We start from the raw sequence: 12,112 nt of genomic DNA on the forward strand, positions 1-12,112 counted from the left end.
AATTATCCGACCTTTTTATTTTTTGCAAAAACTATATGGATTTGAATCATGTGCGCTTGCATCAGCCAAGCTTGAACCTTCGTGCGCATGCGTGAGTTTTTTCACGCCTGTCGGTTGCGTCATTCGGCTGTGAGCACACTTTGAGTGAGCAGTGGTCCACACCTCTCATCGGATTTTTATTGTGAGGAAAATGTCTGAATGATTTGGAGCTTTGCTGCATCAAATTTTTCCAGAAACTGTGAGAGACAGCCAGATGGAAACCATTCTGAAGATTCAGACAGCTTTCAGGGACGATTCTATGGGGATCACACAGATTAAGGAGTGTTACAACCGGTTTAAAGACGGCACACAATGGCGGAGGGCGCACCGCGCTCCGAGCGGCGATCGACAGGCTGAAACGACCAGATCATTTCCAAACTGAACACTGTGTTGATCCAGGACGTCATCTGACTACTACAGAAATGGCAGAAGAGGTGGACATACCACTTTTTCGGCACATTCCACTGTTACAGGAGTTTTTGTCATGGAAAGAGGAGCGGAGGAATTCGCCACAGAGCCGCTAATGGCGCGGGACAAAAGCACCTCCGTGTTGGTCTCACAGGACATGTTGGAACATGCCCAGCTCTTGCACCATTCGGAAGATTGAGACGGCTTTCGGTGGCTTTTCAGTCTTGTGACTATCTGAGAAATTGTGGACGAGCTGGACATGCCACATGTCCTGTGAGGCTTCATCACGGTGTTGCTTTTTGTCCCACGCCATGAGCGGCTCCGTCCCGACGCGCGAATTCCTCCGCACTAACGATTAGTAGCTCGTAAATAAGTAATAACTGCAGGCTGTCGCTATTAAGTACTAAAATTGTGGCTGTCAAAATAAAACGTTAATTTAGATTAATTAATTACAGCACCTATCACGCCTTCAGTCACACTTTGCTCTGTTTTCTTTTGACGTCAGTGACTTGGTCTATAAATAAAGACTCATTTCTGAGAGCAATAAATGTGTTAGATGTCAATACTTTTTATACCAAAGTAACTTGCTTTGATAACTTATTGTTAAATCTCAAATGTGGGAGTTTGTGCGTTTACTGATGTTCATGCACAAAATGTTGATTCGGTTTTAATGACCGTTAATTAACATCATCACTTAACTGGAACAGGCTTAAAACATATTTATTTTTCATCCAGATTTTAATGTTCAATGGACCAAAAAAAAAAAAAAAATATATATATATATATGTATATATATATATATATATATACACACACACACACACACACACAATTCTGTTTTTAGAGGCAGTCTTTATAATATAGCTTTTTATTGTCATTGTACACATACATACAATCAAATTTGTCTTCATTTAACCCATCCAAATTACAGTTAGACAGTTCTCCCTATTTAAGATCAATACCTCCTTGATGTGTAACAGAAATAACCCAGATCCCTTTTTACCAGATAAATGCCCCAAACACACACAGATCCGAGTTGTTTTTTTTTAATATACCAGCAATTAAATTATTCATTTAGATTAACTATTCACAAACTCTGTAATCAATTACATTATTTTATTAATAACCTGACAGCACTAATTAAAATATGTATGCTGTGTGTGTTTCAGATGGTTTTCTCAGAGTCACCGCTGCAAAAGTTCATGCCACGGATGGGACACCTTTGTCATCATTTGCCTACATGTTATACACCGGTTATGTTTCACTGTGAATTTTGAATAATTTTTTGTACTTTTTGCTGAAATGTCTCCACTTTTGTGTAACATCAATTTGATTTGTAAAAGTTACCAAGGTTTACAGATTTAAAGGGCAACATTTTGAAAAGCTGTTTAAGCATAATCCAGTAGTAAAATAAGTTTTACATTTAATGGGGTCATAAATGTAAACTGAAGTAAACAGACAGTAAAACTGGTTGTTCAAAATTCCTTGATGTAATGGTGCCATCACTGAAGTGATTAAACCTTTTGTTTGTTAAAAGGTGTAGTGTACAGTGTCTTCTGGAGTGGCAAATCCCAAATAAAAAATTCTTAGAAATGAACCTTCACTGCACCAAAACATCAATGACAAAATGTTTCTTACTGTTGACTCAGCCTGAAAGACAAATTATGACACAATCACATAAGTCAAATTGTTTACTGCAACTAAAAGAAGAGCAAATACAAAAAAAAAAGCAACACAAACTATACAAAAGTTACATGTGTCTACAGTCCTGGGGTGGGGGCACAGGTCACACGCCCCAGTCACGCATTGCGTGCACAAGGTCACCCAGCACGCCAAGATAGGCCTGATTAAATGCAGCTTCCACCGCCATTGCTCCCTCAAGGATCAGTCGGATGTGTCAATCACACTGGGTCCAGTACACCTCAACATCACTCAAGATGGACAGATTCTCCTGCTGAAACAGGCTTCTTTTTCTCTTGTCTGGACAATGATGAAGGTAGAAATGGGAAATGAGTAACAGAAGCAAGTTTAAAATAAATAAATAAATAAAAATACATACATACATATCTATCTATCTATCTATCTATCTATCTATCTATCTATCTATCTATGTATATATATATATATATATATATATATATATATATATATATATATATATATATATATGTATATATATGGATTTGAATCACGTGTGATTGCATCAGCCAAGCTTGAACGTTCATGCGCATGCGTGAGTTTTTTCACACCTGTCGGTTGCGTCATTCGCCTGTGAGCACGCTTTGAGTGAGCAGTGGTCCACCCCCCTTGTCGGATTTTTATTGCGAGTAAAGTGTCTTAACGATTTGGAGCTTTGCTGCATCAAATTTTTCCAGAAACTGTGAGAGACAGCCAGGTGGACACCATTCGGAAAATTCAGATGGCTTTCAGGGACGATTTTATGGGGATCACACAGATTAAGGAGTGTTACAGCCGGTTTAAAGACCGCCCACAGCAGCTGAGGGCGCGCCGCGCTCCGAGCGGCGAACGACAGGCTGAAACGACCAGATCATTTCCAAAGTGAAAGCTTTGTTGATCCGGGACATCGTCTGACTACCACAGAAATGGCAGAAGACGTGGACATCAGCACTTTTTCGGCACATTCCACTGTTACAGGAGTTTTTGTCATGGAAAGAGGAGCGGAGGAATGTGCCATAGAGCCACGAATCGCGCGGGACAAAAGCACCTCCGTGTTGGTCTCACAGGACGGCTTTCAGATGGCTTTCGGTGGCTTTTCAGTCGAGTGACTATCCGAGAAATTGTGGATGAGCTGGACATGCCAGAACATGTCCTGTGAGGCTTCATCATGGCGTTGCTTTGTGCCATGTGGCTCTGTCGCGATGCGCGAATTCCTCTGCACGTCTGTCTCAATGTGCCGAAAAAGTGCTGATGTCCACGTCTTCTGCAATTTCTCTGGTAGTCAGACGACGTCCCGGATCAACGCTCGGCATTCAGTTTGGAAATGAACGGCACATTCCACTGTTACAGGAGTTTTTGTCATGGAAAAAGGACCAACACAGAGGTGCTTTTGTCCCGTACCATTCGCGGCTCTGTGGCCGCTCCTCCGCTCCTCCCTCCGCTCCTCTTTCCATGACAAAAACTCCTGTAACAGTGGAATGTGCCGAAAAAGTGCTGATGTCCACGTCTTGTGCCATTTCTGTGGTAGTCAGACGATGTCCTGGATCAACACAGCCTTCACTTTGGAAAGGATCTGGTCGTTTCAGCCTGTCGATCGCCACTCGGAGCGCGGCGCGCCCTCAGCCGCTGTGAGCGGTCTTTAAACCAGCTGTAACACTCCTTAATCTGTGTGATCCCCATAAAATCGTCTCTGAAAGCCATCTGAATTTTCCGAATGGTGTCCACCTGGAGGTCTCTCACAGTTTCTGGAAAAAATTGATGCAGCAAAGCTCCAAATCGTTCAGACATTTTACTCGCAATAAAAATCCGACAAGGGGGGTGGACCACTGCTCACTCAAAGCGTGCTCACAGGCGAATGACACAACCGACAGGGGTGAAAAAACTCACGCATGCGCACGAAGGTTCAAGCTTGGCTGATGCAATCACACGTGATTCAAATCCATATGGTTTTTGCAAAAAATAAAAAGGTCGGATAGTTTTCTAATAGACCTCGTATATATATATATATATATATATATATACACAGTATGTGTGTGTGTGTGTATACAAATACATACAGAGTGACCCCCCCCCCCTCAAAAACCCCCACAAGAATTGTAATAAAATCCTACAAAAAAAAAAAAAAGATCTGTATGACCATTCCCCAGAGTTTCAGTTATCTTGGTCACTTTGCATAAAAGTTATGTTCTTTCAAAATTATCCTCCAACAAATCATACCATTTGGAGCATAATTTTTATGCAAAGTGACCAAGATAAATGAAATTTGCTGGACCTTTATGGGATTTATTACAATATTTATGGGTTTTTTTTGGGGGGGGGGGGCACCCTGTATACAAGTATATATCGTATTTGGAAAAGTTACGTGATGTGAGACACATTTTTCGTCTCAGTGATGACACATTGCTGTGTGGTGCTGGACATTGATACAGATGTTGAAGTTGGTGTTCGAACCCTCCTTGCTTATGGAACTGGATTCTTCAACAAAAACACTTAATGGCGACATGTCAAAAAAAAGAAAACATCACAGTAATGGCACTAAACTAGTCAGATGTACACGTTTGTTGTCATGCTGACTTTAGGTGTTTTTCTGTCAGAAGTTAATACTTTAAAGCGGTTTTTACTGCTGCAGCCTTCAACCCCCAGGCTGGGCGGTGCGGGCCCCTCCTGCTGCGGCCTTCACCCACTTTTCCTCAATTCGGAAGACGGACTACTTCAAGTTCAGTGCACATAAACAATGTCAAATGTATATGTGTTGTCTTTAATTTTGATGTGTGCCATTATTACGGTAAACAAGTAATAATTGTGGATTAATTGCTGTATCTTCTCTGAGGTAGTTGGAGTGTAAACGTAATTGCCCTTTTTGGGATCAATAAAGTTGTCTGAAGTCTGAAGAGCACGGAGTTAGCTAGCTCGCCAGTTAGCAATGAGCTAGCTCACTGTTTCCACATACATGAGACAACGATGTTACTTTAACACAAGTTTAGACTCAAAATCTTCGTTTGTTAATTTGTGCTTCCCACCAATGGGATAAGTAACTTTAAACAGTGTTTTCAAGCAGACTACAGACAAAGTCACAAAAACACTTACCATCCGTCGCTTCCAACAAAGCCGTGTCTGAGTTGCAGTCATCCTGCCTCCGGGTACTTGCCAGTCGGTGTCCGTAAACAGCGTTCCTGCGGTCTGACCTACTCTGGCCATTGTGGTCCTGTAATCACTTTTAAGCTTTTTCAGCTGTTTTCTGCGTTGCTGTAATGTCCCGTACCCATGAGTGGCCAAAGACTGGGAGATTGTCTCATTTCAGATCGCTTCATCCACCTCTCTGTATTCTCTCCTCCGCCACCAAACACAGAAATGTTCGCAACTCATCCACAGAGCACGGTATGGTTTTGTGCGAGTAAAAAAAAAAAAAAAACTTGAAATGAAAGAAAAGGACGGTCACTGTAACACCGCTGTGAGTATTTAAAAATGGCGGGTTTAATTCCCGTCTTGGATGGCGCACTCATGACTCATCCAGTGACGACATTCTCTGACCAATCAGTGGCTGGCAGACTGCTGACATCACATTTTAGTATCGACTCGGCTTGCTTGGAACCACGTCTGAGCAGGTACCAAAAAAGCACCTGGTACCAGGTACTAACCCTAAAGCCGTGGTCACAACCCGCTGTACTTGCATGTGCGTGCAGTCTACTTGCAAAAACGTGGGCTAAATTAGGAGATCCGTACGTCGTAAGTACTGCCTCAGTACGAATTTAGGAGCACGCAGACACATGCAGACACGCCGTAGAGGTTTTAGTGCATGCAGAACTTTCGCTGCGGTCAGGCTGCGGATTCACCAGCAGTACAGATGACGCACGTTGTGAGTACTGCCACAGTACGGATTCAAAGCAGCACATTTTCATTCAATAACTACTGAATTAACCAAATCCGTACGTAGGTAGTACGGATTACGGCACTCACCACATACTATGGAGGCCGACAGACTTGCATGCACAACGCAGCTTCTCACTTGAACTTGGACTTTATTTCCAAACGTCAGCAACACACACTCAACAGCTTCAGTCTGTTAACTAGCTGTAACTTTTCAAGGCAAGTAAACACTTGTACAACTGACCGCTGCAGGCTGGACATGCTCATGCATCGCCGACGCCGAAAAAACACCTGCCACTCCGGTCCCGCTCATAAAAAAGAAGAGCGACCCCACACACACACTGCTTTATTGTCATCTCTCTTTATCGTTACACTCCTAGAGACGTGCATTGAACAGTACTCCCTCCCTCCACTTGCTACTGCCTCCGTACGTTTTCACAAAAATGTAGTGGCCGTGGCATCCGCAGAAAACGTACGGCGAAAAAAAAAAAACGCACGGTGGGTTGTGACCGGGGCTTAATGGAAAAGCAAAAAAAACGAGTAGAGTCGAGCCGAGTAGTGCTACTTTTGTGTAGTAGAAAAGCGCCTTTACACATTTGTGATGGCACCATCAATGCTGAAAGGTACCTCCAGGTTTTGGAGGAACATATGCTGCCATACAAGCAACGTCTTTTTCAGGGATGTCCCTGCTTATTTCAGCTAGACAATGCCAAACCACATTCTGCATGTGTTATAACAGCGTGGCTTCGTAGTAAAAGAATGTGGGGTACTAGACTGGCCTGCCTGCAGTCCAGACCTGTCGCCCATTGAAAATGTGTGCCGCATTATAAAGCGCAAAATACGACAACGGAGACCCCAGACTGTTGAACAACTGAAGTCGTACATCAAGCAAGAATGGGAAAGAATTCCACCTACAAAGCTTCAACAATTAGTGTCCTTAGTTCCCAAATGCTTATTGAATGTTGCTAGAAGGAAAGGTGATGTAACACAGTGGTAAATATACCACTGTCCCAGCTTTTTTGAAATATGTTGCAGGCATCCATTTCAAAATGAGCAAACATTTGCAGAAAAAAAAAAAAAGTTTATCAGTTTGAACATTAAATATCTTGTCTTTGTGGTGTATTCAATTAAATATAGGTTGAAGAGGATTTACAAATCATTGTATTCTGTTTTTATTTACATTTTACACAACGTCCCAACTTCACTCGAATTGGGGTTGTAAAAGAGTGCGGGTACTAGACTGGCCTTCCTGCAGTCCAGACCTGTCGCCCATTGAAATTGTGTGGCACATTATGAAGCGTAAAATAGTTCATTGGAATTGGGGTTGTATGTATTGTAGGCCAGTCCCAATCTTTAACAGAATATCATTATAACACGCACCATTAACACAAGCTATACCACAATAAGACAATAGGTGAATGATTATACTTTTCAATCTCTACTCCGCTTTGCCTACCTGCACAAATTGTTGGCCACTTGCACCTGTTTCACAGAGTTTATCAGTTTGTAACAGATGAAGGAAAAAACATAACCTCTTTGACAGAGATCAAAATCCACACTGTTAATATTTCTCCATCCTAATATCCATTTTTGTTGAATTTGTTGGGTAATATAGTGGGTAACCTCACCTGGATCATGTAGAGCTGGGCAATGCGATACTCCTCCACACTCATGGGCATGGGGATTCGGTACTCCTTGATAAGCATGATGAATGTGGATGATGGGGAAAGGAGGATTGGGGAAAAGAGTGGCAAGGGAAGGGGATGGGAGGGAAAGGGAGGGTAGAAGGGGCAGGAGCGATTCTGCTGCTCCTATATATGACTCGTCAATTCACCAGCTGGAGTCCACATTGACTGTGCCTGTGGGAGAACAGAGGCAAAGAAAACATGAGATGTATAAAATAAATAAATACAAAAATGGATAACTACAAGCATTCAATTAGTAAGGATTCCCACAGTCACAGCATGCTGGAAAACCTGACTAACTTCTTCAAATGTACAGCATTAGCTTCTTTCAATAACATCATTCATCAAAAGCAACAACTGTCAGTAATTCTAGAAACTACAGAAGTCCTTGTACACTACAGAGGACGGGGAGTTGCTCTCATGTCTCACTCACAGATAAAAACTAGAGGACAGCCGGAGTGTCAATGAGGACATATGCTTGGAGTTGTTCTACATCTGGTCAAAGCCTTGGCACACACTAAGAGGCTCAGCTCAATCCAGCATCCAAGATCCTAGTAAAGCACTCCACACGATAAACTCCTCTTCATATACAGTGGCCACAGCTGTGTGTGTGAATGAAGTATATGGAGAGCAGCCATACCTTGACAATGTTCCCAACAGCTGCCCCGTCTCTCTCAACCCTTCAGATCCATCAAACGGGGGACTAGCTCAGCATAAGAGGGATTACAGTTGAGTGGGGAGTATTACATAACATTATAAGAGCCCCCTGTGCATGTTCCAGGTTTTAAAAATACCAGAATTACTCAAAGTTTTGTTTTTAAAACCACTATGCAGATAGGGTAAGGTGTAGGCTATATATTATTCAGTAAAATAAAATATTCCTTATAATTCATAGTAGAGAAGCTTGAATCTTCGACTGGACTGGGTTGCTTGACGCGAGGACGTTTCACTTCAAATCGCAGAAGCTTCCTCAGCTAAAATTCTTGCTCTGGAAGTCTGACTTCTGTCTGACTCTTGTAGAGACTGTTGTGTGGGCCACCAGAAGAGGAGGTACTGCTGGCCCACCACCAGAGGGCGCCCTGCCTGAAGTGCGGGCTTCAGGCACGAGAGGGCGCTGCCACCACGGACACAGCCGGGGGTGACAGCTGTCACTCATTATCTCTTGACAGCTGTCACCCATCTACACTACACCATCTCACTCCATAAAGACCGGACGTCATCTCCACCTCATTGCCGAGATATCATCTACCTGTGAAGGTAATATTCTCTGCTGTATCTGAACTTAACACTGACTTTATAGTCTGAACTTCTTTGCAGCCGTTTTCCTGTGGGTGTTGCCTTATCTGTGGGATTGGCGTTTTGGTGTGATCAGCGACGGCTTTGCTTCACACCCCAACCAGATAAGTGGTTAACAGGAGCTGCACGAGTGTGTGATTAGAGGTGGAGGTGACTTTCCACCTTCTGACTGTTTTTGTTACTGGGTGTGCACACACCCACATCTCACTGTTTGTGCTCCTCGCCAGCAGTACCAGATCTAACAGTCAGGGACGGTGATCACCTGGGAATTCGGGACTTGGCGGCTCCAGTATTCACCAGGTTCGGTGGCGGCGGAAATCGTGTGGTTCCGGCTCTTCTCAGGACAGACGTCTTCTATCCTCGAGCCTGCCCACACGTCACCTTTGTGTATTGACTGCTATCAGATTCTGAGATTGTCTGTATATTTGTTGTGCACATTCACAACATTAAATTGTTACCTTTTAGCTCATCTATTGACCGTTCATTTGTGCCCCCTGTTGTGGGTCCGTGTCACTACACTTTCCCCAACAGAGACGAATGAACAAAAGCCAACAAAAGCTGGAGTTTTAAACCTAACCAGACCCCTCCTACTGAGAGGCAGACTGCTATAGGCTAGTGACTAAACAACAGCTCTAATTAGCAACTATTGTGCTCTAGTTAGCACTCTCCTAATGACAGGGCAGCTGTCCCTCCTAATGATGGGATGGATGCCTTTCTTGATGGCTCCCTTGATGACTCTCCTGATGACGTGAATGACTCCTTACCATGAACAAAAGACTGAAACTCCTTTGACCTGAGTACCCCATTGTAAACAGGGGACAAAGCGTGTCTCAGACCCCCTCCCCGGTTAAGGCTGGGTTTCAAACGTTTCACAAAGAATGCCTCCTTGACCCCTCTCTCTTATAATTCATAACAGATCACACTGAGTTTATTAAAATAGTGACTAAAGGGCTGCATCAAACCCATGAATAAAATATAACAGAAGAAGGGGGGAATTAAAACTTCAATTCAGCTGTGGTGTGCCACTGAGGCTCAGTGTTCAGCTGCAGCAACAAGCTCAAGGTTGGGCTCCGGAACCAATTAAGCACTGCTACCTTGTCCATTTCAGCTATGCTAAGATCGCAGTGGAGGACTTCCCATTTTATTAAATTTTTATTCAACCAGGTTAGTCCCATTGAGATCTATTTTACAAGGGAGACCTGGACAATTATAAAGTTTCCAATCCACCAAACCTGCATGTCTTTAAATGTGGGAGGAAGCCGGAGCACCCAGAGGAAACCCACGCAAGCACGGGGAGCCATGCAAACTCCACACAGAAAGGCCGCAGGTGGGAATCAATCTCATGACCTTCTCGCTTTGAGACAACAGTGCTAACCACTAAGCCACCATAATGCCCATTTCAGGAAGCTTTTGAACTTTTCCTGCAGCCCCATCTGAGGTGTATCCGAGTCTGTGATCCTGACTTGAGTTGACTGTCCAGAAATTCACCAGTAAAAAAAAGCCCTTATTTTAAGAGCTTCTTCCAGATGCTTTTTCATGCCAATTGTGCCCCAGCGGGGCCCAACTTTGCAATATTTCAAATTTTCCCAGAGGGGCAGGCCCCCAGATCCCTGTAGTGGTCACCCTAGCTTATGCTGAGCGTGCAATTTTGGACAGCACTACAACACACCACTTTCTGGTGTTCTAGATAACACCCTGACATTATGTGTTGACATTAAAGCAAACCCAGAAACAAAATAATTGTACAGAAATACATCCATCAGTTCACCCAGCAAGTTCTTTTGCTATAAAATAGTAGAAGGAAGAAAAAGGAATGAGCTTCAATAATGCTCACAGTGCTTGACAATGCCTCACATTAAATTCCCCAGCCAACACTGGTAACCATTTTACAGCTGGATGGACTCAAACAATGCAGATTAAATGTCTTGTTCAAGAGACGTAGACAGGTAGCATGAGTGGGAATCGAACCAAGGTCTATATACTGGCATGCCAGCAAGTTCTCCATTGTGCTACCTGCCCTACACCATCTGACAGTGTCAGTCTCACTCTGTTTCAGAGGTGTGGAGCAATAACAGACAGCAATCAGTGCTGCCAGGGTGTCGGTTTTAAAAATATTCACTCTCCTTTGCTTAAAATACACAAGTCTGATTCTGACAGAAAGCACATGTGATATATCCTTTTTACAGGTCAACCAGGCAGTGATTCCACAACAATCAACAAGAACTTCTCATAGCTGTTTCTCCCCGTAAGAGTAAAGGTCCTCTTTTGAAGATTTGTTAAATGACATTTTATGTTTTTACATGCAACAACAATAACAACAAAAATATTATTATGAACACTTATTAATATTCATATGTATATGTCGCGGACATGAACGAACAAAACCCTTCAGCATCTCACCATGTCAGACTTTTTTTTTGAGTAAATGCTTCAAGAGAGCATTAGCATGGCCAAAACCTTTCAGATTCAGACCTTTCAGACCCCCCAATGACAGTCATCTTAACCCCCTGCTGCTTTAAACATTGCTTTTAAATGTAAATGTAAATGAATATTCAAAGTCTTCAACTAGTTGACAGTGGGGCTGTACAATATAGCCAAATGATCATATCTCAGTATTGTCATATCTATATGATATACGATATGACTATGATTTCACACAAAGTGCAGTAACAGTGAAAATTAACCCTGTTTGAGAGAGCTCTCTTCCACAGTGTTCAAAACTGTGGTTCGTGGCAAATTTCTTCCTGGCTCTCGGGTTCAAACTGTCTGTTCGTGGAGCAAGGATTTTCTGAAAAATTAACTGAATTGTTGCTGAAAATGTGTGCTGAAAAGTTAGCCGCTTCACTGTCTCGAGGCTGTGAAATGTCAGCTCATCGTGTAGCCGAGGAGGACAACCGAACAGAGATGTGTCCACTGAAGGGGAAAAAAGTCTCCATTAAAATCCTGTGCCTGAGCGTCTCTGAGATACATTTACAGTTGAAAGGCTTCGTGTTTCCAAAACGTTCGAAGTTTGCGAAGGGCGAAAACAGCGAGAGAGAAAGAAAAAGAGAGAGACAGAGAGAGAGAGAAAGCAAGGAGAGAAAGAGCTCAAACAAGAGACAGAAAGAGAGGGAGAGAGAGAACTTAATTTTTATTTTTTA

At 42.9% G+C, this 12,112-nt stretch overlaps 1 protein-coding gene across 1 annotated transcript in view; it reads right to left on the bottom strand.

Annotated features, from left to right (window-relative positions):
• LOC117510579 (membrane-associated phosphatidylinositol transfer protein 2-like) overlaps positions 1-12,112 on the bottom strand; it is a 280,300-nt gene that overhangs the window by 124,015 nt on the left and 144,173 nt on the right. Inside the window, 1 exon segment of the mRNA XM_034170354.1 lies at positions 7,620-7,850. Within this exon segment, the coding sequence (XP_034026245.1) occupies positions 7,620-7,697 (78 nt within the window). The 5' untranslated portion in view covers positions 7,698-7,850.

The sequence above is a fragment of the Thalassophryne amazonica genome, chromosome 5 (genome assembly GCF_902500255.1).
Source record: "Thalassophryne amazonica chromosome 5, fThaAma1.1, whole genome shotgun sequence".
In the NCBI taxonomy this organism is placed as follows: Eukaryota; Metazoa; Chordata; class Actinopteri; order Batrachoidiformes; family Batrachoididae; genus Thalassophryne; species Thalassophryne amazonica.